The 27019-nt window shown below is 38.8% G+C and overlaps 2 protein-coding genes and 1 pseudogene across 6 annotated transcripts in view; 2 read left to right on the forward strand and 1 right to left on the reverse strand.

The window, feature by feature from the left end:
- The window catches only part of LOC125019577 (CMP-N-acetylneuraminate-beta-galactosamide-alpha-2,3-sialyltransferase 1-like), a 27761-nt gene extending 25826 nt beyond the window's left edge, over positions 1-1935 (forward strand). For both annotated transcript variants that reach the window (XM_047604427.1, XM_047604426.1), the window contains one exon: positions 1089-1935. In XM_047604427.1, coding sequence (XP_047460383.1) covers positions 1089-1256 — 168 coding nt within the window. In that variant the 3' untranslated portion in view covers positions 1257-1935. The remainder of the gene's footprint in view (positions 1-1088) is intronic.
- LOC125019574 (CMP-N-acetylneuraminate-beta-galactosamide-alpha-2,3-sialyltransferase 1-like) overlaps positions 1-21489 on the forward strand; it is a 27669-nt gene extending 6180 nt beyond the window's left edge. The window contains exons 1-7 of one of the 4 annotated variants that reach the window (XM_047604422.1): positions 12735-12857; positions 16885-17162; positions 17257-17453; positions 17537-17716; positions 18489-18534; positions 19571-19690; positions 20917-21489. In XM_047604422.1, the coding sequence (XP_047460378.1) occupies positions 16929-17162; positions 17257-17453; positions 17537-17716; positions 18489-18534; positions 19571-19690; positions 20917-21078 (939 nt within the window). In that variant the 5' untranslated portion in view covers positions 12735-12857; positions 16885-16928 and the 3' untranslated portion in view covers positions 21079-21489. Of the gene's footprint in view, positions 1-12734; positions 12858-14808; positions 17163-17256; positions 17454-17536; positions 17717-18488; positions 18535-19570; positions 19691-20536; positions 20886-20916 lie in introns of those variants that run through there. The other 3 variants (XM_047604421.1, XM_047604420.1, XM_047604419.1) reach the window with 3 other exon arrangements.
- An 800-nt stretch (positions 21490-22289) lies between these two features.
- LOC125020276 lies at positions 22290-26397 on the reverse strand (annotated as a pseudogene).
- Between the last annotated feature and the right edge of the window lie 622 nt (positions 26398-27019).

Genomic DNA, 27019 nt, shown 5'->3' on the forward strand with positions numbered 1-27019 from the left:
GTAAACAAATTGTTGTGTTCAAAAGCTAACGTTAGCAGATGCAATTAATTGTCGCGACAACGGGTTTGAAATAGATTAACACGACAGCTAAAACGGCAAACGCTATAAATGCATAAATGGACACAAAATTAACTAGGCAAGTCTATGGGCTGACCAAACTTACTTGCAATTCAGTAGACACTGATTTCAGACGGCTGTAGGTTGTTGTAGAGGACGTATAATATTTGTCTAATGTTTAGAGGGAAGCGGCCGCAAGGTAGTGATGGGAAACTGTTAAATGTTAAAACTGTTAAATAATTTGTGTTTAATAAAAAAAAAGATTATTAAAGTAAAAATTATGCGTGCCCCATCCACACCCCCACCATTAAAATCGTAACAGTGATTAAAAGTAGATGTACAACGCAGGCGATGCATATTATAAACGTAAAGCAATGTGTGTTTTAATTGTGGAAATTAAAGAAATTCTAAACGTAAAACAATGTGTTCCATTCCCCCAAAGTCGTTCGGTCCAGGAAAGTAAAATTTACACCGCAAATTACCTACCATATGTCTGGGAGAACAGAGGTCCTGTGATAAAACTAATCCAGTGGCACTGTCTCTGAGCATTAGACGGATGAAATCATGAAATCAAGCATTTAAGTGTTGGCAAAGGTGGAGCTGATTTAAATACTGAAAGGACTAATTCTTCCCCAGGATAAATAGTATGAAAAAATATATGTTGTATTATCCTTTATAATTTACAATATATAAAAATATATTGTAAATTGTTATCTGACACACAGTGGAGTGAGGTGGAATCCAGCAGAGATCATGCCGTGCGAATGCTCCACATGAACCACACATGAATCACTGGATGTCCCAGGTGAAACTGGTTCTGTGTGAATATATTTTTTTCATCTCGTACACCCCCAGAGACAGTCTTTGAATCATTTCCTTTTTGCTTTCACTGACCATTCATCCATCTCCACCTCGACCATAATTCAATCATTATTTTGGCTGGTGTGCGCGTATTAGTTACAAAAGTGAACAAGTCTTTTATGCATTATGTAGTTTTGTTGACTGTCACATGTTGGTTTTCCTTTTCACAGGTTCATGTGTTTGGTTTCGGAGCAGACAAGGATGGAAACTGGAATCATTACTTCGAGGAACTCCGGGACAAAAAGTTCAGAACTGGAAACCATCCAGGACAACGGGAGTATGATGTTATCCAGCATTTAGATGAGCAAAAACAAATCTCCTTTTATAGAGGGTGGTGAATTCCTGACATGCTGAATGACATGCTGCTTTCTTTGGGAGAACACTACCAGAGTGGAAGGAAGAAATAAAAGCTAAATTAAAAGTGTACCAGGTGGAAGTTTGTATGAAATGAAGCAATTATGCACGGTTTCAGGGTATTCACTGTCTGTTTGTATTTATTTTTGAACCAGGGATGCACTTTTATAGTATTGAAGGAAATTTACTAATATGTTGGAGAAAGTTTTGTTGAGATACTGTGTATAGGAGCTTGTCAAAGCTACTGTGATTAACTCATGTGATATGGTCACCCTTACAGTCTTCTCTTTACCCAAATCTAAACATCACATCCACATACATCAAGACCATATGAAGAAAACACACATTGAAATACAACTTAATCCACTCAGACCTCAAATGCAGAAACATTTAATTGTTGTCTTCTCTTTGGTTTCAGTTGTTGTGAATCTGCGTTACAAACACTGATAAATGGGACCAAGTAGCTTTGGCTGCCAAAGTTATGTAGCCTCCAGATTTTGATTTCGTTCTTTGTTGCCATGTACAAATGTTATTTGTGTGTACTAGGCTGGTTTGACTTGTTTATGGCATATGGAAACTTTCCAAGGACTGTGAAACAGTTCAACTGTTGATTTGTTGCGGAGACAAGAGAATAAATCTGCCAGTAGGCAACTGTAACTGCAACTTGTTTCTTGTTTTTCTACATTCAGTGCAATTGAACTAAATTAGTTGTACTCATTTATTTTTTGGTCGTATTTTGGCCAAATTAATTAAACATGGGACAATAGCCAAACTTTATTCCAACAAGTGTACCCAACAAAGGTTGACCAGTAGGATAAAGCAGAAAGTGTACTCCTCATGTCTTGTTGAAATATTTGTTGAATCATTTTGTTTCCGTCTTTAGGAGTACATGAAAAACAAGTTTTTCCAATTTCAACAAATATAAATGCAAATAGAACAAGTATTGAAACTAATATTGAAATCTGTCTAGCTGGTGTGACCCAGGCAGAACAAAGACAACTGTCGCCTCCTGTCCAGTCCAACTGGCGGCAGGTTACAAATAGCTTTACCAACAGATGGAGCGACAGTGGGGACAGCTAATCACATGTAAATGGCAAACGGGAGAGCCAATCAAAGAGCGATATTTGGATTAGAGGTGTGACTTCAAGCAGAAACTGAGTGTAATGCCTTGTGTTCCGTAATTATTAACTAAATACTATGGACAGTGGTTGTATTCGTAGTGTTGACACAGTAGAGCAGGGCGTGTCCTGAGCATCCCCATCTACGCCGCTGCTTTTGTACCCTCTTGGATGAATTGTGGGGTCATTTTGATCGGCCGACCGCTCTTGAAAAGATTTACCACTTTTCCACAATTTCACCATTTGTGGATAATGGCTCTCAAAGCTTAGTCCCAAGGCTTTAGAAACGGCTTTAGAATTTCTTTGGATCTTGGCATGATGTCTACACTGTAAAATAAAATAATAAAATTAATAGTAAAGTGCTGTGAAATCACAACACAAAACAAATGAAGTAAACAATGAAGTGATGTTTAATTTAGGATAATATTTTGTAAAATACTTAACCAGTCACAGCTGTTAATTTACCTGTTTTTTTTCTCATTAATATAATTGGATAATTGGAAATTTCTAGTACATTTTAAATACAATGATAATGATTTTCAATATAAATTTGTCATTAGCACATTCACATTCACACGTTTTTTCTCACTTATCCAACTCTAGGGAATACGATGATTGACTAAATTTATCATAGGGGTGGCGTATCAGCCTTTAAACAAGGCAAGGAAAATAGAAAAATAAAGTCTTGTCTTCAACTTTGTTTGTATTATGTTTTGTTTTTGTTTTCTGTTCTTTTTCAGGATGGTCCTGCTTTTCCTCACAACGGTACATTCTCTGGATCGAATTATCGTACAGGACAACATCCCGTCCTACATTTCTGCCATCTACATGGTGTTTGGGAGCTATTATTGCTTTAATGTCCATTAACCATCAGAGCAGACGTCTACCCTGGAGTTTATTCAGAGGTATGTCTCTTTGGATTGGCTTTAAATCTAATTTGCATTGTATTGAGGTGAAACAAATCTGAATAACTCCTGCTTATGCTAGTCTGTGACTGTGAAAATCTTTTTGGTGTAAGCCCAGCATTAGTTAAAACCAGACTTGGACAATAATAACAAAATATCCTGACAAATAATCTAAATAGAAACATATTACAGACAGTAGCAGCATTAAAGTTGCTCATTTGTTTTAACAGTGACTCAGTCATTATGAAACCATAAATAGAAAATTGAAAAAAAAATATCCATAGATGTGTGGAAAAAGTATAAGGCATGAATTACAGGTCTGAATAGATATGCATTCTCATATACATGTATGTGCACATGTATGTATTGCCCTACTTACTCATCAGCAGCCAGCGAGCTCCACTCCTCACCAAATTCATGACCTGCAAAAAACAGTAAACAGAACTTGTACTCAGTATCTCTTGTACTCAGGTCAAGAACCAGCGTGGGTGGGACTCCTGGGCCTCTGTAGCCTATCATAGGACCACCGGGCCAGGTATTTTTTAGACTGACAAGCCAATGGGCCTCTAATGTGTGTGCAGGCTGCAGCGGAGTTCTTGGAGTTCTGCTGTGAGAGGGATGTGTGAGGTCCTTTAGAATTTCCTCTGCTCTGCGCACACAATGGGATCTGTAGATGTCCGGCAGATGTGGCAGTGACCCAGCAATGACTACCTCTGCTGTTCTCGCTACCCTGTTTAGATTGTGCCTATCTTCTTCTGTGCTGCTGCCAAACCAGGATGAAATGCAGTATGTGAGAACAGTCTCAATGGTGCCTCTGTAAAACATGGTCAGGGCAGGAACAGGAAGGTTGACCTTTTTCAGTCTGTGGAGAGAGTGAAGTTGTTGTTGGGCCTTCTTAATGACAGCTGTAGTGTTGACTCTGGAGGTTAGCTCGTCAGTCAGAAGGACCCCCAGGAACTTGGTGTTATGCACCCCCTCCACCTCAGAGTTGTTGATGTTCAGAGGGAGATGGTGCTGGTGACCAGCCCTCCTGAAATCTATCTACATCTCCTTTGTTTTGTCAACGTTTAAGGCAAGGTTGTTTACCGGGACCTGTCTACCAACTGATCCACCTTCTTCCTGTACGCCGACTCGTCACCATCAGTAATGAGTCTAATGACAGTACTTAATGTCTACAGTTGTTTTTGATGTTCTGCCAACCCTGGCTGCCTGCCGCCTTCCTGTCAGTAAGTCTGTGAACCACCTACACATTCCTGGATCCACACCAAGCGGCAACAGATAAGCTGTTGTGGAAAGATGGTGTTAGACGCTGAGCTAAAATCAATAAACAAGATCCTAGCGTAGGTGTTCTGGTTCCAGGTGGTCCAGCTCAGTTCACGTGGTAAATAAAAAGGTCATCATTTGACGACTCGTTGCTCTACATCAGTTGCTCTACATATTCAAATATGTTTGGAATATAGAAATTCATGTGCATGGGCCAATTCAGTCAACCTTCAACCTTGGCCAATGTCCCAGAAAAGGATGATTGAATGATGATGAAAAGACGTGCCAAACCCAAAACTGTCAAGGCCATTCAAGGCGGTTAAATGCCTTTTCAGCATCTAATGATGCTGTCGTTAGTGGGATAATTTCTGGTGTCAGCTAGATTAATGATGTTGAAGAGTCTATGAAGATTATCAGTTGCAAGTCGTTTGCTTATAAAACCTGTTTAGTCAAAAACAGAAAAGGGTATGGCCCATCTCACAGAAAGTAGAACAACACTAATTCCTACCCATAACAGCACTGATACTGAACAGAAACAGTGCAAGTCCCTTTCCATGAAGAGTTGCGTATTTGATGTCCCCAAGTGCAGATCTAACTCTCTCAGATTCTTTTTCTTTCTGTAAGGGGTGGCTGAAGGCCTGTTGTATTAACTCGGTAGTAATCCAAAATAAGGCAATCATTTCAGAACTAATTTTGGAACGTATTTAGACCAAAGGCAAATAGAGCTGAGAACAGTGAGAACAAAGAGAACAATGGTCAAGCAGTGTATATGAACAATGTTGTAGTAAGGTAAGATGGGTCAGGTTAAAATTAATTAACAGCATTTGCGTTATTAGCTGTTGTATCTAAAATGCTCTCAACGACGACAGTGGAATGAAAATATAATCGAGGTTATGACTACTATATAAAGGTAGGTTACACTAACCAATCAAAAATGTCCAGTGAAACTTAAATGTCCCGTGCCTCATGGAACGCATCACCAGCAGTCAACTTTTACTCATGTTCGTCCTCACCTTCAGGATGCAGTTTATGAATGAATGACATGGCTTCTTTAGGTGTTTTGAAGAATTGTCGTCGGCCCGTCGTGGAGAATTCTCAATGTTGCAGGATAGAGCAATGCAAACGGTATCTTCCGGTGGTCTGGGGTAGAGTGCCCTGTGTGCCTGCTCGATGATGATGGGGTTGGGGAAGTTGTCAGAGCCTAGAAGAGAGCCAGTCAGTGAAAAACTTCACTGGGTTTGCGTCTTCACAACCGTCCGGTAGGTTAATGACTCGGATGTTGTTACGCCTGCTGTAATTTTCGAGCTGATCAACTTTTTCAAGCAGGTATTCATTCTGTTTCCGTAGTTCAAGCACTGTTTTGTCCAGACCCATAAGCGTATCCTCCACATCGCTGATGCAGGTTCCTGCCTCTGTGACTCTTGTGACCAGGCCATTTATTGTTTTATACAGATTCATAATAGCACTATTAGTCTCTGTCAGCTTGCCCTCCCGTATCTCTCTGAGAATGTGAGTCAAGGAATGGCTAGTGCTAGCATTAGCAGTTTTCGCATCCATCATAGGTGCTCAATCCAGGAGGCAATTTTGCTTTTCTTTGGATCTGGTATACATGCACTTACTTGGAGTCGACTTAAGTTCAGAGTTTGGGTGAAATAAGATAGTTGAAGGATAATTTAAACTGTGTGTTGTGGGGAGCTCTCAGAGGCATGTCCGCCTACCATTGCTGCATCACGTGACTCCTCGAAAAGGATGATTTTTAGTAATTTCACACCATTATAATAGTTTCAACAAAATGAATATGATTGGTTGGCTACAGGTCGGGAGGAGTCGTGGTTTAGACTTAAGTCTCCCATCGTTGGTGGACAGGTTGGTCCCAACCCATGGCCACTCAGGTCCTCCAATCCCCTGGGACAGCGCCCTAGAAAAAGGAGAAAGTTCTTCCTGCCTGTTCCTCCCTGACATAGACCTCACATGCTCTGTTCCACGCTCATCCTCCTCTGCCGGACCCTTGCTGCTCTTTGACTCCCTCCTTTGCAACTTTTGTCACTTCAGAACAGCTCCTCATAGTTCTCTATTTTGTCTCTCAGACTCGCTACGTGTTTCCTTCTTGCTCTGTCCTCAAGTAAACTTAAACGGGGTTGATGCTCTTGACGCTCCCATTATCTAGGACCTCATTGTTTGTTTGATTTCATGAATGTTAATTCTCAACTGATGTCACCTGACACCTGTCCTTTGAACAATCTCAACTGATTACACGTCTAATCAAAAAATAGTTCTATGAGCCAATGACACCCACTGTCTCTACGGGACAGCACACTCAGGAAAATCAGCTAGCTGTGCAGAACTAACACGGATATCATGTGAAAACTGCACTAATCCTAGAGAACCAAATGTGCCAATGAAGATGGACTTTGTTCTCATTTTCACAGTCAAACAAGCTGCAACTGTGTTTTTGCTGATAAATTTATGATCAATTTATCTCAATTAAAAACCTCTGGCAGTGACTTTAGAACACAGTCTCATACATGCGAGAATGATTTTTACAATACTTACATTAGATATTTGTCTAATGCCTACTCTACAAACAGTGATCCCAAGATAATCGCGCAATACTTTATTGATGAGGTGTCATCAAAGAATGGAACGGCTTCCCAAATTTGTTCGGATCTCGGAAACGAGAACTGTTACATTGAACAAATCCAGGTGTTCTTGAGGCACAATCAGCTGGACAACTTTTTTTCCAAGATTTAAAAGACTCAGACTTCTTATCTGCTGAATTCCTGGATAAAAGTCTCATTCAGTTCACATGTCTTGAAATAATAGAGGTAAGCGCTACACAAGTGACATGTTATGTCAGAATAATACTGTGACACCTGCCTGCTTAGTGGTTAAAGCATTCAGATATTTTACTTCACAGAAAGCAGTACCCTGTGTAGTGGGCTAGAGTGGTACTAATGTCATAGGCCCACTGATATTAGTGAAAAAGAGCTTACTCCGTGTAGGCTATATAGGCCTATTCAAAACCTTACTAAAATAAAAGGACAGTATTATCAGAAGTACGCTACTGTATATCCGAAGTACTTACCATATGAAAATCTGATGAAAATCATTAAATTACCAGGTAGTTTAATGATCATGTGTGAACTGATTTTCTCATTTTCTATTTTTATTTATCTTTAGAGAGAACTGCAGGAAGTTGTTCACCTCTGGAACACTCACAGAATTCGCCCATGCAGAAATGCTGTGTCTCCAGGTGGGTGCCCAGTGGTGATGTACACCCTACCCCAGCTTTTTGGTGCCAGAGAGTACCTGAAAGAGGTATCCCAACATAACACAGAAGTCTGCAGAGTGGTATGCCTTCAGAGAGGACCGTATCCCTGTGATGATACAGTGTTTGACATTTGCTGCTTCGTCATGGCAGGAAACAGTCTTCATCCACCCACCTCTCCAGAGGAAGCCGTTGAGCTGTGCATGATCTTACGTGCTTACGTATGAGCTTAAGTTTAACGATCACAACCTGCTCTACTGGATCAAAAGATAGGATGTAAGCCTACACATAAGGGTAGAAAATCTTATGGACCATGAATTTCACCGTAAAGGGTATTGTGTTTAAACAATAAAAGACTATGAACTCTTTACTTATAGAAATCTCCAGTTTGTGCGTTGTATATCCTCTTTCTATTCATTACGGAAAAATTACACATCAAAATAAGTGCTGGCAATGAAATATCACATCACATGTTACATGTTGAAAAAATGGAAAATCATTGTAAAAAAGACCAGCCTACAAAAAGGACAGTCATTATCAATTATAGATTAAACAGGTTACAATATATTGACCTTAAGGTGTGTGTGCTGAATTTCAAATGTAGCTCTTATAGACTGTTAATACTGAACAGTGAAACCTTTTTTCTCTTTCGATATTTAGCTATTGTTTATTGTAGCATTGAGGAATTATACTTTCCTGGTTTTTTGTTTCTCTCAAGAAGTTACTGTGTCATTATGCCACTATGTCATTTGCAGCCAAACAATTAACAAGATACAGAATTTGGTGAATATGTGTGTATCTAGACTTAGTTGGTGATTATCATGTCATCTCCTAAACATATGAACAGATCAGATCAAAAAATAATTCTCACAGTATCTAGCTGTCCTTTTAGGTGCTAATCTTAGCCACATTTTTTACATATCTGATAAGTGTTAGCTTCAAAGGAGTGTCCTTTGTCTTTCAAGTGGAGGTGGACTGCTGAATGAAATGTCACTGTATAAATTTATGTTGAAATGAAGTTGCCAGTAAACTTTCAGCAAATTAAGCCTATAATTATCTTTTTTAGGGCGTTTACGCACATTTGAAAACTTCAACATTTCACAATACAAGCCTCATAACAAAAGGAGCCTGTCCAATTCTATGATTGTGGGTGGAAACATATCATGATTCACAGAGCAGAACTCCTGAACTACATGACTCAACAGCAAAGACACAATCTGTTTGCAGACAGTTTTGCAAAACACGACAGCAACCTGTGTTTCTGGTTGTAAAAAAAACACACACACACACACCTCAAAATAATGCCATGAGCAGTTTCACAAACACAAATTCTATTATGATTTAACAATGAAATTATAACAAAAGTATTTTAATGTCCAAGCATTGCCATCCCAGACCAATAACAAAATAGTCTTAAATCAAAGTAAATTGTATGACAGAAAGAATACAGTGGATATAAAAAAGTCTACACACCCCTGTTTAAATGCCAGGTTTTTGTGATGTAAAAACATGACAGCAGGACAAATAATTTCGCAACTTTAATGTGACCTATAACCTGTACAACGCAATTGAAAATCAAACAGAAATCTTCCAGGGAAGTGACGTAAAAATAAATAACTGAGATAATGTGTTTGCATAAATGTGCACACCCTTTTACAACTGGGGATGTGGCTGTGTTTAGATTTAACCAATTACATTCAAACTCATGTTAAATTGGAGTCAGCACACGCCTGTCACCATTTAAAGTGCCTCTGATCAACCCCAAATAAAGTTCAGCTGTTCTCGTACGCTTTTCCTGACATTTTTGTAGCTACATCTTCCAGCACACTGCAAAAAATACAAATCTTACCAGGTATATTTGTCTCATTTCTAGTCAAAATATCTCATTACAATTAATATAAGACACAACTGCCTAACGAGTACCATTTCAGCAAGATATAGGGACTTGATTTAAGACAATACATCTTGAATATCTTGTTAAGTGAAAAAGTCTCGAAAACCTCTTGTTTTGAGTCATATGTCGTATGAAACAAGCTTTTTTGACATTTGAAAAGGTTTTTAAGCTGCCGTGTTATTTGCAAAAGATAAATCATCTTGTTTCAGGAATTAGACTCACTTGATTTAAGAAAATATATCTTGTTTATAGGAAAGCCTTAAGTTTCAACAGATTTTGACAAAAACTCATCAGATAGTGACTTTCTGGCGTCTCTGCTGTTTGCCTCATGGTGATCACAAGACTAGGGATTACCAAATCCAGGATTTTTAATGTTCAGTTACATAAAATTAATTTCTGCCATCAATCCCTGTTTTGGAAATGGTAGCAGTCTGTGGTTCAGCAGTGATCAGGCTGTCTTGCTAGTTTACCTTACTGCGCAGCAAACATTAAAGTTTAAACGAAGATGAGAGATGGCACACTCCATGGCTATTTCCATCTCTGAAAAACAGCGTGTTTTATTCAGAATCTAAGTGAGATTCACATTCACTTGATTTTTTAAGAAGTGAGACGTCTCACGTTTTTATCGTGTCGGTTGAAAGTTGGACATGTGCAGTAGCGAACACAAAGAAGAACAACAGTACGGCTCTCTGGAGGGAACGTTACAGAGCTACCTCGTCCGAGACGTTTTGAATTCGTATTTCATTGCAGGTAAAGTTGTATCGAATATCTCGTGTTTTTTAGTCACATACGTTTTAAAAATGATCCATGTTTCAGTGTGTATTTGTTGTATACACTGTTGCAGCCGAGCACGAGCTAACACCACCTGAGCTAACTTGCTAGCTAAAACCGCTAACGGCATGGACTAACTTGTTTTATATTTACGTCATAACTCTGAATTCTGAACTGATTTTAATGAAATTGTTTTTTATTATAAATTGGATAAATTGAACATGATACTGGTTACTTGTTTCAATTAAATCCAGTTACTGGTTTGGATCTACTCAATTCTATACTAAAACAGTAACCTTCTAAATAGCTGCAACTTAAAATGTAAATTATTTAGAATTTATGCTTTTGAGTTTCTCCAAAATTGTAGATTGCTATACACACTCTGTATATTAGTATTAAACAACCGATTACGATGTTTAATTCACCACTCTGATATGGTGATGCATAGTCCACCGTGGTATGTAATTTCTTTATCTATTGTTAATGCACTAACTAGTCTGCTCTAGCCAGCTGTTTCATACAGTTTGTTCTATGGCACAAATTCATCTTGCAATGTGTGTCTTACATTATGTCATAGCTGCGCTGTGTGCAAACCTGGTGACCAACTACAAGAAACGTCTCATCGCTGTGCTTGCCAACAAAGGTTTCTCTACAAAGTACTGACTTGTGTTGTGCTTGGGGATCAAATACTTATTTCCCTTAATAAAATACATAACAATTTATAACTTTTAGATTGTGTGTTTTTTATGCATTTTCGATTGATATTCTGTCTATACCCATAACCAGTAAACAACCATAAAAACCAGAGTCTGATCATTTCTATGGAAGTGGGCAAACTTACAAATTCAGCAGGGGATCAAATACTTATTACTAATACTTACCCCCACTGTATAATATACAAGGCAATTTTTGTCTGAGATGCAAATTATATTAGATTCAATCTTATTATCATTACAGTGCAATGCTGATCAGAATTCAAAGAAGCAGCAAACTGCAGTATAATATAACATATGGGAATGCTGAGGTATGAAGAATTAACATACACAGTGAGCACTTTGATGTAAAGTTTAACACTATAAACACACTTTAGACAAAATGAACTGTAACAATAAACGATTCTTATATAACTTATATAACTTAAACTTAAAACTCTATTATATGAAGGAATATCATTTTGACTGACCATTACAAGCAGAGCAAACGTTAACCAATAATAAATGAAAATAAAAATGCAGACAGATGTAAACACCTGCTTAATAGGGCTTAATGAGGTATTATTATTATTATTATTATTATTATTATTATTTAATAGGCTTTGCTATGCAGTACCAAACTAGTGTGGGCTTATTCTTTTCATAATAAGAAATAATAGTATCAATTAGTTTTAGTATAAAAATAACAATGAAAAATATAAGTTGCGCTTATTTTTCTTCTCCACATCATGGACAGCGCCATTAGCAAATGCCTATACCGCCTATGCCGCGGGCCGGCCCTGTCTGAGGGGGAAAGAAACGTCTACTGCTGTTTCTGTGAGGGCAGCGCCATCTGTTGGTGATGCCTAATCATTTAATGTTCCATAAATCCATACATCCATAAATGCTAACGCACACCTTAAAACCAGCCAGCTCCATTAACCAAGCACGCACAATGAAATACACATGCATATGCTTTCAATATGCCAGATTATAATATGCCTACAGTATTAGTATCATACCAGTAGTATATTCCTGTAATTCTATAATTTACTTGAACTCACCAATTCATGAATATTACGTTTTTACGTTTGAAGATGATGCGCGTCTGATGCGTCTTGTCCGTTAGTGAGGGAGCTGTGTAAATATTTCAAACTTCCTTCTCTGATCTATGGTTGCGTTTAGACTGTAGCGGATATACATACACAGCATAATTCTCACTGAAGGGTACAGCTGAAACGAGCATAAGTCAGAATATTTCCTTCAGCACTTTCACACTTACGTTTTTGGATGCAATGACTTGATTGGATAAACGAACAAATGGAATGTAGTTCGACATGAATTAATTTCACTAGCAAACAAAACAACGACAACGAAAAAAAAAGTTTAAAGTATCTTCTAAGAACACATTGATTGTACATACCATATAATGGAGGAAAGCACCAACACTTGGGCAGACCAGTGTTCTTTTTTTTGTGGCACTGATGTCTGTTCTGTTGCTACCACCACGCCCCACCTTTCCACACCTGCAGCTCAGGTGCAAGTCACCAATCACATTCTCAGAAAATCCTCTTCCAGGGATATCTGACACCGATCAACTGACAGTTTACCCAGTAGTCAGTAGTGACACACTCATATAGTGGTAGTTGGACCAGAAGCACATTCACTGATCAGGTAAGAGATGAAAACTAATTATATTACTTTTTAAAATAATTTATTTATATTTTATTACCTATCGGCTTAATATGTTGTTATGATTGACTAAGTGAACAATTCTGCCTCTAAGATAGTCTCATTATTATCATTGTCATTATTACTTCTTTCACTCCCTCCTCTTCTTCCCTTTTCTTCTTCTTAGACTTAGACAGACTTTAATGATACACGAGGGGAATTACTTGGTCACAGTAGCAAAGGTAGCACTCTTAAAAACCACAAGTAAAAAGAAAAGAAAATAAGATTAGATTGAAATAAAAAATATTATTAAATATTAATAATATAGTAAAAATGAAATGTGATGTGTAAGTGTAATCAAAAATCTTCAGAATTAGCATTATGAACAAATATACAAAAGTATTTGTCCAAAAATATCCAGTTGTTTGGTCAGATGCATAGCCACAGTGGCATGGATCGTGTCGTATGCTGTTGCCTTGTCCGCTGAGAGAGGGATGTAAACTCCAACACCTAGGAGCGTGTCTCCATCCGCCTTTAGAGTCCCGAAGAGACACAGACGCACTGTGCTCTGTATGAACCCAGGTTTCCAAAGCGCTTCTCAGACACATTCCCTCTGGGTCCCATCAAGCGCACACAGTCCATCCATCCTGCTGCCCAGCACCTCACACGACCTGAACCTCCTTCTCCTCCTCCACCTCCAACTCCAGCCTGGCATCTACAGCGCTTCTTCTGACGTTCAGTGGGAATCTCAGGCGTACCATGTACATTTTAGGACATCCTCAGGATCAGGCTTCGGCGTCAGACCTCAGATGAAAAGTTGTAAGGTCTCAGGAAAACCTCTGCCACATGAAAAATAGTTATCGCACCAAAAAGCCTAAGAAATAAAACTTGTTACAATGAACTGCCTCAAAAAAATAAATAAATAAAAATAAATAAATAAATAAATAAAAAATCATCGGACTAAAAGGCATCGTAAAAAAATCTTTTCACAATGAACGGCCTGAGGGAAAAAAACAGTCAGACTGAACAGCATCAGGAAAAAGTTATTACACTGAACAGCATTAGTAAATAAGCTGTCACGATGAACGGCATTAGGAACACAATTATCACACTCAACGGCATCAGTAAAAAAGTTGTCACACTGAACAGAATCGGGAAAAAAAAATTGTCACGGGTGCATGGTCTAGGCAAAGATAGTCTTTGGTCTAGGTTTGATCCATGGATCTAATACATCCATGGTTTGACTGCGGAAATAAATGACGTCGGCCAGTGACAACTAAGTGTTCAAGTTGCGACGATAGCTGCCATGGCAACCGCTCCAAACAGCAGCAGGGAAAGATACTAGACATATTTAGAACAGGACACGCATCGGTTGTAAAGGACTGGCAGCCAATGTATGGTTTAAACTGTTCGGAGATCACAAAGGACACTCACAGTTTTCAGTGACGCGCAGCCCAGCTGAAGGGCAAAACAGCGGTTCAACGACACTGGTGTCCTGCTAAAAACATGTGCGACGGGAACGCAACGGCGTGTTACTACACAGCAGCATTATGAGATATAGAATAGAGATGGCGTATTAGGCTACAGCTTGTCTTGAAAGTTTGGACACACCTTCCCATTTAATTAAATGAGAAGGTGTGTCCAAACCTTTGACTGGTAGTGTACATACAAGGAAGAGATCTCTCCAACTTGGTCAAAAACATGCAATATTATTTTAATTTCATCATTTATCAATCATTTATCAATATCAGTTTGGTGTTTTTGGCCACTCCCATACAGTTAGCCTGTCAGAGAGTAATCAGCTAAAGAGATGCTTTTCCCCATTCCCCGCCATAAAACGTATGTAAGGTCTTGTATTAAGAAATGACTTGTTATAAGAATTTTATAGAGTGACCCTTCAATAAAGAAGATTGGATTCGAAGCATCAAAGTTTAAGTTTATTATTCTTGTACAAGAAGGAGCGTTTAACACACAACGAGGGGTTACAGAGAAAAGGCTTCAAGTGGAGCTTCAACAATTGGTTTTTGTACACTTTTAATGGGCTGTCTCAGACACCTCCTTATTGTTAACAGACACCGTCCCTAAATAGCACTATTACATGTTGCATCATTCTCTTTTGAACTGTAAGCAGAAAACCCCCTCATCTATCACCTCTTGACCTGTCACTGGCGCTCAGTGTCTGACACTCACACCTGAGCTAGACTTCCTGCTTTTGCACACTAAACAGAACTCTAACTCCCTGCTTAAGCAACAATACTAAGGAAAAGGAAGTACCTCCCCAACATACAGAAAATAGAAATACATTGTCAAAACACATCTGGACCACAGTATTATCCTAATTTTTATGACAGACCTCACATACACATTGTAGGATTGAAACATCTGTGGTGTGGTCCATCGCACAGTGGTCCATCAATTGTAGCATGGCATCTATTCTCTCCTGGCCAGCCTCCATCGCACCCTTCTGTGCAGTCCACCTCTTGTCCAGGGCAGTAAGTGCAGCTTCAAAATTGGGGTATGCTGAGGTGCCTCGCTTCCTCTTCCTCTTCCTGGCCCTTGGAGCTGGACCAGTAGGTCATAGGTTCATGTCTGAGATGGAGGAGTAGTAGGAGGTTGGGGGAAACTGGATTCGAAGCTCGAGGTGCTGGTGATGGTTGTGGTGTGGGTGTGGGTGGGGCTGGAGAGACGGATGAAGTCAGGGTCACAGGGCTGGAGAAGGGGCCTTCTTCGGGGTCTGAATCCATTTCATCAGAAGAAAAAAAAATTAAAACAGTGTTATTATCCAAGAACTAACAATACAAACAAAACACATTTTACGTTAATAAACCACAGATCCTAAGTGGACTTCAGCAAATAAATAAATAAAATCTTGTAAACAATGTGAAGCTTGTTGATACAGCATTTCTGCTAGAAAATGTTGTAATGTCAGTAATGGTTGACCAGATCTTTCATGGGGGATATGAGATAGTGGATGAACCTATGTATTTGTGTGTGATTATCATACCCAGCATCACCACCATGCTAAGTGTACCACCTCATGTTGTTCAGAGACACGACAATTCATGTGTAAAACAACATAGGACATTAATTATTATTAATATGGATTAATTTCTCGCTGACTATGTTGTAAACAAATGCACGTGGCCAGGACAAAGGGACTTGAATAGTTTCCCACTGGTTCACATCAAATAGATAATTTTTAGAGGCAGTTTTAAGTTGTGAGAGAAAGAAAAATTAAATTAAAAAAAAAAAAAACATATGTTCGGGTCCTGTTCCAAATATGTCTAGTATCTTTCTCTGTTGCTGTTTGGAGCAGTTGCCATGGCAGCTCTGGTCACAACTTGATGGCTTAGTTGTCTCTGGCCGAAGTCATTTATTTCGGCAGTCAAACCATGGATGTATTAGATCTTAGACCAAAGACTATCTTTGCCTACACTCTTCACCCGTGATTCTTTTTTTCTGATACCATTCAGTGTGACAGCTTATTTACTGATGCCCTTCAGTGTGATAACTTTTTCCTGATGCTGTTCAGTCTGGCATTTTTTTTTCCCTCAGGCCGTTCATTGTGAAAAGTTTTTTTATGATGCCTTTTAGTCCTATAATTTTTTATGAGGCAGTTCATTGTAACAAGTTTTTTTTCTTAGGCCTTTTGGTCCGACAACTATTTTTTATGTGGCTGTTTGGTGCAAGTGTGACAGAAGTTTTCCTGAGACCTTATACCTTTTCATTTGAGGTCTGATCCTGAAGCCTGATCCTGAGGATGTCCTCAAATGTACACGGTACAGGCGTCACTCAGCTAGACAGGATCTGATCATTATTATTATTATTATTATTATTATTATTATTACATCATCTTTCTCTTTTCCGTCATCTACTTTCTTCTTCTGACTACAGACTTACGGACTGTGAAAGTGACTTAAATGGACTTTATGTGTCCTTTAGTTTCTGACTATATCTCTAAATGAACCAGTGATGTTTATGGCCTCACTTCTGCTCACTTGTAAATTTCCCACATCCTTTCTTGTTTCAGATCGTAGCCGTTTCCCTGACCACAAGCGTCACACATCCAGAAATATGTCGTTGAAGATTCTGAAGATGATCTCTATAGCCCTGTGCTTCGCCAGCATTCTTGTGTTTTTAACAGGACTCACTGAGTTCAATATTCAGTTCTCTCTTGATAATCAAACCCTCTGTGGGACGTGTTTATCCCCCAAAAATCAGCTGTGCTTCCACCCCTTAAAACCCCCAGTTGAGCCGCTTTTGTCTGCGAACCACAACCTCTCAGAGGATGATTTCAACTGGTGGAAGGTGAGGACAGAGTTCTTCTGCGTTGTTGAAGTTGGTGGATGGAAATGTCCCAGTGTGCTAGTCCAGATAAACATTCTGTATCTGTCTCCACCAGCACTTACAGAATGAAAAACGAGACTACAACACATATAAAAAAACAGTCAACAGCCTGTTTCGGACATTCCCAACCATCCTGGAGCCTGTAAAACTCAGCAGAGACAGCTGTAAGACCTGTGCTGTGGTGGGAAATTCTGGTAACTTGAAGGGATCACGTCGTGGACCTCAGATAGATTTCCATGATTACGTCATCAGGTAAATATTCACCAAGAAGAAAATCTCATTTAAAGACTGGCCTCTTCTTAAAGAGTGGAATGATTTCCCCTGTGTTTTTTTAGAATTAACAGGGGTCGCACCAAAGGCTTCGAAGAAGATGTCGGCACCAAAACAACTCATCAGGTCATGTATCCAGAGAGTGCCGTGGATTTAGACAACTCCACTCACCTTGTGTTGGCTCCATTCAAGATACTGGATCTAGAGTGGCTCAGGATGAGCATGACAACTGGATTTCATGGAACGTGAGTCAATCGTCTTTTCAATTTTTCATTTTAGACTGTATTTAAGTGGTCGTCCCAGTTTGCTATCAGATGTGTTTAATGTAATGTGATTAGATCATACTATGCATGCTGCGTGTCATGCGTGTGATTCTAAGTGACAAGGGATGCCAGTTAGAGGGCTCAGTCCATGCTCACAGAAGCTGAGTCATGATACTAAACTACAATTCCACCTCAATCAGATTGGTTGTGTCAGATTATAACATAGGAGTACTTCCTCTTGGACTAACCTGGAACAGTCACACTAGATGATCTTGAAATCATTCTACAGTCTATTGGGGTCTTAGGCAATAACTGCCACCAGACTTGGTCACAGACAGAGCAAGACACACTGCTCCACTGGCTAAGTTAACTAAGTTAATAGTTGATGAAAGAACAAATAATTTAATGTGAGTAGAAATGACTTTGCCCTGTTTTCAAGATTGACTAGCACTTAGTCAGCTATTTAGTGTAATACTCGTCATTATCTATTTTATTTTTTTTATTTGGCACGTCAACATTTAAGATACATGTGCATAATGTGTAATATAATTTAAATGGTAGAACTGTACGAGTCAGTCCTTCCTGAGAGCAAGGACGAAGACTGTGCTTGGACATAATGTATGTTCCTGTAGTGTTTCATGAGTTTCATGTAAAATAGATTATGGAAATTAGAATTTCACATCCGCATGATGATCTTTTGGAGGGTGTGTGAAATACTTAATTTGAATTTGTCACTTCCTGCCGTCCCCAACAGGTCCTATGCACCAGTTAAATCAAAAATAGCAGCCAACAAGGATTTGGTGAGTAACTCTCCTGTTATCCTCAAATGTTACACTTGGGATCAATTTGACCTCAGGGATATTTGCCTCCAGAATATTATTTACATGAAATTGTTGACCAAGTTTTTGGTTTTGGTGATGATATAACCTTTCCTCTAGCGCCACCACCAGGTCAAACCTTCAATTGTAGACTTAGTGTATCTTGAAAATCTTTCATCCATATCTTTTCTAATTTGGAATGCACATCCCAAATTATCCAGATTTTATGTGTTTGCACAAACTACCAATGTCCTTGTGGGAATACCCTGCCCTCCACAGCACGGGAAATATCAGTTCTACTTCGGCAGGTGTGTGTACAGTAGCTCACACATACACTTCATGCCCAGCTGTGCTGGTGCAGGAAAGTTTGCATGAGAATATTCTTTTCCCCTCCTCCATGTCACATTAGCGGCAAAAATAGAAAATTATGGTCTCTGATCACTTCAACAACAAGGCAGATGTTCTGCTAAGGGTGTGTCCCATCAGACACACAGTCAGTCATGTTGAACACATAAAGTCATTAATTGAGCTCTTCAAATAAATCAAATAAAATAAATAAATCAAATAATAAAATAAATAAAAGACTTGGATGTGATCAACTCCACACTGGCTTCCTAATATTCCTAATATTTTCCATGTGCCCACAACACGAAAATGGTCAAAGTTCTAGTGGGAATAGTTGTTTTTCCCACCCTCCCCTTATGTATCAACTCAAAAGTATTAACGCTGCACTTACTGGTGTGGGGATGTCAGGTCACACACACAGACAGACAAGCTTTACACAGCTATACAATTTGGGGTCAAATTGACCCCAGAGAAACACCAATGTGTGCAATATGTGTTGAAAAAAAATCATGATAATTTTGTGCTTAACCAGTTGTCTACATCAAATTAGGAAAAGTCATGAAATACGAATGAAAAAAGTCAACTGTTATTTTTTGAATGATGAACATTGAATGGGGTCAAATTTACCCCAAGTATAACAGGAGGGTTAAAGGCCAATTCTGATTGACGACAGGTGATGGTGATCAACCCGGCTTTCATAAGATACGCTCATGACACGTGGCTGGGAAAGAAGGGCCGGTATCCATCCACTGGCTTTATAACTTTGGCTCTTGCGCTGAACATTTGCAATGAGGTAAGTTCATTCCTTGAACTGGAGCTGTCTTTGTGAGGTTTAAAAAGTTCTTGGTTTCTGAATAAGTAGCGAGTCTAAAGCGAGCAGCTCAGTATGTTTGTCACATTTAAAACAAAGGTAACAACAACAAAGGCTTAGCACTCAGACATGTGACCTGCATGACTGAGTAAGATAAGGTCGTAGTTGGCAAAGTTTTTAGGTTAAATGGAAAGATGGAAAAAAATCCCTTAGTGGTAAATGATAGATGCTGACCTCCTCCATACGAGACTCTGAGGCACTTTGGTCACAGTGGCTTCTGTTCTTGTCAGGGAAGGTAAAACCCGTGTTCAACAGCCACTACTTGATGCATAACAAAATAATCTCGATTACAACAATACACTCTGGCATTAAACTGTAACACTGACTCCTGCCTGACAGTTTCCCTGATTTCAGCCTGTTGAGCATATTTGCAAAAATGAATCTCGAAGAGGCCACAAGGTGCGCAAATACAGAAGAAGATAACTGCCTATTCACACAGAGCTATTACTTCTAGTGATTTGTTATGATGTCGGAGGTCATCTGTGAGTCACATGTCAATCATCCATGTTTGTAATTTGAAAAGAAAAACTTACTGCAAATTACCTATCATATGTTTGGGATAACAGAGGTCTTGTGATAAAACTAATACAGTGGCACTGTCTCTGATCATTAGACGGATGAAATCATGAAATCAAACAGCAAATGTGGAGCAGATTTAAATACTGAAAGGACTATTTCTTCCCCAGGACCAATAGTATGAAAAATATATATATGTTACAAAGTAACCAAAGCTGTCAAATATATTGTAAATTGTTATCTGGTACACAGTGGAGTGAGGTGGAAAGCAGCAGAGATCATGCCCTGCGAATGCTCCACATGAACCACACATGAATCACTGGATGTCCCAGGTGAAGCTGGTTCTGTACACCTCCAGAGACAGCTCACGCATGAGAAATTATCTTGTATCTCACAAGATACTTTTTTTTGAAAAACCTTTTCCATCACCATGTCCCTTTAGGGTCTTGCTTTATTTGCATAGTCATTGAATCACTGACCATTCATCCACCTCCACCTCAACCATAATTCAGTCAGTATTTTGGCTGTTGTGCGCACATTGGTTACAACAGTGAACACTTGTATAGAAAGTCTTTTATACATTATGTAGTTTTGTTGTTGTTTTTGTTACATGTTGGTTTTCCTTTTCACAGGTTCATGTGTACGGTTTTGGAGCAGACAAGGATGGAAACTGGAATCATTATTTTGAGGCACTGAGTAACCAAGGACCTGGAATACATCCCGGACAACAGGAGTATGATGTTATCCAGCATTTAGATGAGCAAAAACAAATCTCCTTTTATAGAGGGTGGTGAATTCCTTTTTTTTTTTTTTTTTCAAAATGAATGACATGCTGCTTTCTTTGGGAGAACACTACCAGAGTGGAAGGAAGAAATAAAAGCTAAATTAAAAGTGTATCAGGTGGAAGTTTGTATGAAATGAAGCAATTATGCACGGTTTCAGGGTATTCACTGTTTGTTTGTATTTATTTTTGAACACGGGATGCACTTTTATAGTATTGAAGGGAATTTACTAATATGTTGGAGAAAGTTTTGTTGAGATACTGTGTATATGTGCTTGTCAAAGCTACTGTGATTAACTCATGTGATATGGTCACCCTTACAGTCTTCTCTCTACCCAAATCTAAACATCACATCCACATACATCAAGACCATATGAAGAAAACACACATTGAAATACAACTTAATCCACTCAGACCTCAAACGCAGAAACATTTAATTGTTGTCTTCTCTTTGGTTTCAGTTGGCCTACTCAAGTGTGAATCTGTGTTACTAATCATACATACGTGTGATAAATATTTCTTTGTTTCCGTGTAGGAATGTGGTCTTGTAATGATGCCAACCAGGATGTTTATTTTTCATGTATTAAGCTGGTTTGACTTGTTCATGGCAAATGGAAACTTTCGGTAAGACTTTCTATGAAGGTTGTATTTATAATGCCCTATGAATGCACTCATAACGTTTTATAAGGCGTCTATAAAGCATTATAAAGGTCATTATTAACATCCATACGTATTCATAAGTCGTCATAACCAACTTCATGATGCATTATGACAACTGGTTATGAATGATTATAATTTTAATCTGAATAGTGCATTATAAATATGTCAATATCTGCCTAGTCACTTGTTAATGTTATGATGCATCATAACTACTTTGCTTTGCTAAATGTGCATAGTGATGCATAATGAGTTTTGACTTCGCTTATAGTGCTTTATATCTGTAGTTATAAGTATATGTAATAAAGTTATAATAATGTATACATCTCCCTACAGCACACAGTTATAAACAGCTATGCAATATCATAAGTGCTATTTGTCAGCGCTAAGTAAAGTGACAAGAATATGACACTATTATTAACAGATATAAGTTACTATGAGTAATTAAAAGGTGCAATGAACACATCGTTACCCCATATACACAATATTATAAATTACTGTGTTGTTACAAATAGATATAAGATTATTATAAACAAATATGAGGCACAATGAAATGGGAGTCTGGACAGTAAAGACAAAGGAATGCATTTAGTTCACTTTAATTTCATTTAAACAACACAGATAATCAAAATGATTGTCAATGCTCATTACACAAACACAATGTTGGTGGTTATTATTGGAACCAAACGCATGTGGTGCAGGCATAAAAACTACAGTGAAATCATAGGTAACCAACAGCCAACAAAGAAAACAAAGAAGAATTTAGAGCCTACACCTAAACCCTAAGACCTAATGTTGTGCCATAGGAAGCAACTCCCCATCGACTTTCATTTTATTAATTTTCTCTAAAATATCTGGAGTTATGGTTGCTCTACACCTTTCAATAAATGCAGAAAGTTTCTCCGTTCTCTCATTCCATTTCAGTGTTTCGAAGACTTCAGGTGCTGCCAAGTGTACTTCTGCAATGATGGCGGTACGTGAAATTGTATTTCAGTCAACTCCGATTGCTGCAAAAGCAGCTTTCATTGACTGCCCCTTTTTAAAGGCCTCCAAAGCGGCCACATATCTTAAAATGATTCCTTTGGTGTTTCTCACTAGACAGAGAAAGGTACAAGAACAACAACAAAGGTAGATGTTAATACCATGGCTGCAATAACAACTGTAAACAGAGACATAAGCACTTAAGACGGTTTAAGGCATTGCATAATAATGTTTGCTCAGACAAAATAATGACAGTTTGTCCTTTTCAGAGGACAAGAAATCCGTACTGCGATTCAGGCTGTACAACTACTTTAAACTGTATCAAAGTTTCATTTATACAGTGTTGTCCTATGGAAAGATATGACAAAATATTTGTAAAAATCTACTCACTTTGAGATACTGTACTACTGTAGAATTAATCTACAAAGCAGAACATTTTAAATGTAAAACCACTGTATTAAAAGGTGTGTCCAAACTTCTGACTGGCACTATATGTATGGGAAAGACTGATACAGAAACTTACTGCGGACACGACTGTGCACCAAACCTGATCCACTTGGCTGCTCTGAACTTCCACTGGACTTCCTCTGGCATTTCTTCTTGGGCCTATGCTTCACTTTGACTTTGATGTTTTCAGCTGAAGAGTCAGACAGGCTGGAAGATGTTGTATCCTCCGGAGCAGTGTCTTCAGATGATGTCGATACCGGGAAGGCTGTGTTAAGTTTCAGAGAATTTATTTAGAACACACAAAGAAGAAAATGGTTGACAGGTAATGAGGTGACTATTGCTGCAGAAGGCTCTTTTGATCAGTGTCACAGAGGTATCTGCAGCTATATTACTGACATAGAATCACTCAGTTAATGCAACTGTCTATCAGACCTACGCTAGGATTTTGATAACCACTTTTCATAACCAAATAGCTTGCTAGTGTGACTGCTTTATAGAGCTGCCTCAAATACTTTAATTAGGCAAAGAGGGGAGACTGAGAGAACATTCTATTGAAATTAGCCCACAGGAATAACATGCAGCTACGGTATCTCAACAATATGGCCACTTGTGAAAGAGTCCCATGGTAAATAGTCAGAGTAAGTTATAATATGTCAGAGTTCTGCATGGCCAAAAATACCTTGTTTCTTAGTTGGTTTCATCGTTGGTAAGGCACTGCAGATGAGTGCATCCTTCTTAGCAAGTTCATCTTGCAGGTATGCCTAATCAGCTTTCAGGATACTGATAGTTTCTTCCCTGAGGTTACCCTTTTCCTTTTCAGCCTCCAGCTTAGTTTTGAGCATCGCAATTTCATGGACTGCTGTTGGAGCAGTTTGATCTGCATCATAGAAGAAAGCAAACAAGAAAAGTCGTCAAAACAGAATCACCTGGTTCCCCATGTGTAAAAAGTTATCAGAATGCTCATTCATTCAAGTGAGGGGGTTTATTCAATGTATATATTTTGATTACAGCTTCATGACTGAATGAATATTTGTCTCGTTGATCACTGTTATTATCACTAGTCAGAGTCAAGACAACAATTCCCAAAGCCAAATTTTGGCCCTGTATGTGTTGTACAACCGAGGGCTAACCTTAACCTTAAATTGACTTCACAAATAAAAATAATTTTTTTATTTGTAAAATCCCTTCTAAAGTGTCTATGTCACGTGACACAGACATTCACCAGAATAGAGAAGCTGAATGCTAGTGAGTCAGAGGCACTGATCTCAACAGAATAACACAACAATAACAAGTTCTTTATTTGTGGTCAGAGCTAAAAACTGCTCACAGAATAAGAAACGTAATAGACGTAGGTATTCGTACATTTCACTTTTGATTGAAAATCCATGTCCAGGTTGCTAAAACTAAAGTGCAATCTGTAACATTTTGTCTATAAATGTGTGAAAACTATGAAAATTTAGCCGTGAAGATCCAAAAGCTCCCATTGTTTTTGCACTTACTCGCGACAGCCCCTAGCGGAGCTACAATTTGAATTGCAGGCTTCTCGTCAAATGTGGAACTGCGTATTTCACTGCTAAAAGCCAAAGTAACCCACGTGTGCATCGCATGTGTCCATAAACTGACCTGTTGCAGGTTCATTTGACAAATTCTCGAGCTTCATTTTACAAAAAATAAATAAATATATGTTTTAGGCTTATTTAGATATAACCTAACGCGAAAATCTTCATTCTTTCCATACCAATATGAGCCCAGTTCACTGTTGTTTAAATACACTGCCTTAACGGCGACATTTTCCTCGTGTGATATTGCATTGGCTCGGAAAAACTTCGACAGCCCTAATTGTAACTTTTTTTATTTAACAAATTCCAAAGGCACTCGTGGACTACTGTGCATAATCGAATGTCTTCATAACTGAATGCTTTACTGCCTACTACACTAACTAGAGTGCAATGCATATTGTATTGCTGCAAGCCCATACAACGCACTTACCCTCGCGATTTGGTGAAGAATCGTGCCACTCGCCTTAGGACGCGAGAGCTTGCGCCTTTGAGGGCCCATGTCTGTGGGTCACGTCGAACAATTATTAACTCCAACACATTTTTTTTTCTCCATATAAAACTTAGTCGACAGTCACCTGTATCTTTATCGTTAAATTCATCAATAAACTAGCTGCTGTAACAAGCCTGTATATCTGCAAGGCTAACCATGAATAGCTAGCTAATCGGCTAATTCGCAAAAGTTGACTGTTGCAGACAGTTGAGTGCAAATTATGACCTTAAGCAATGTAGCAAACATAAATTTGCGCAAACATCACGATATGCTACATCTAAATATAGTTTTTACCTTTTCCGTAGATTCTCTGCTGAGGTCAGACTCTCAGTTGCTCTCCTCTGAACTGCGTTTGCCGTCTCCGGTAGAACTCCTTCGGCAGTAGGGTTTTTATATACGCAGCCTGACGATGTCATTATCAAAAAAAGCGCGCAAACTTGAATTCGGTTCAACAACAATGCACTAACATGACCAGGTCTAGGATGCTCAAAAACGATGTTTTACAGCTTTTGCGTGGTCGGAACACAATACAACATAAACCAAAAGCTGTATTATGGATGCAAAAGAACGGTGTTTTGTGGCGCCACATGAAATGCAAAAAGTGCCGGAGGTCCATGAAACCACCAAGATGGACTGCAGTGGTAAGTTGTCAGACCATTACTTTATAAGTCTGTAGCTTTCATGTAGGCATATACTATCTGAACTATTGAAATTAGACTGAAACTTTGATGAACTCATGTAAAACCACAATGTTTCAGGATCTGCAAGGAACGTTCTTGTCGAGGGATGGCTTCTGTTCGTAAGGGCACTATTTTCTACAGATCACGCCGATCTTTACAGAATCGTTTAGAATTCATATACAGGTAAGGACATACATCCACGCAGTAGGGCTGTACTATTAAAATAAGCTAAAACAATTGTTTATTTTTTAAGTAACCGTATGTTTCGCACTAAGGCCTTTAATTTTCTCAGAAATCGACAGCACGCCTTATAATCCGGTGGGCCGTATGTATTAATTCTGGTTGTGCTTACTGACCTCGAAACGATTTTATGTGGTACACAGCGCTCAAAAATCTGTCAAAATGTTTTATTACGACTTTGGTAAGCTACGAAGCCGCACCGCTTGATGGCTTGTCGTAGCATTACGGCTAACTGTAGTCAGGAGCCTTGCGGAGTAATACATACCGTGCGTCGACATACCGGTGTCGTAATATTATGGTGTGTGTATAAGGACCCCAAAATTATTATTATTATTAGTTATTTGAGTTAATGAATGTGTTGAATAACGTTTGATTTATCTGATTGTTTTGTTTCGCTTAATGCGCCTTATAATCCAGTGCGCCTTATGTATGAAAATAGTCCCGTTCTTTCAGTAGCGCAAAAAGTGGGTATGCACTATATGTGGCACATAGGGGCGCTGCACTAGAGGGGGCGCCAAAGCAATGCAGGAAAAATAATTTCGAACTGTTTTCAGAGCTTTTGTGCACGTGTAAATGGTATGATCAATAACAGAGGCATGTTACGGGTTAGGTGTCCCCGTCCCGTTCCGCTCTTTTCACACCCCCTCGCCACCAGGGGGCGCGTGGAGTGTTTTCATTTGAATCTTGTCATCTTGTCATCATCCAATGAAGTTTATCAACACATACCTTCGTTCGAGTATGAGCAATGATCGCTTGACCCAATTAGCAGTGATCTCTATAGAAAATAATGTGGCACGGTCTATTTCATTTGATGCCATTCTTGACAAATGGGCACGACATGAAACAATTTACTGGTAACATTGAGTTCTAACTCTTAAGTAGTGGCTCGATTTTCTTTTC

This window comes from Mugil cephalus, chromosome 14 (genome assembly GCF_022458985.1).
Source record: "Mugil cephalus isolate CIBA_MC_2020 chromosome 14, CIBA_Mcephalus_1.1, whole genome shotgun sequence".
Lineage (NCBI taxonomy): Eukaryota > Metazoa > Chordata > Actinopteri > Mugiliformes > Mugilidae > Mugil > Mugil cephalus.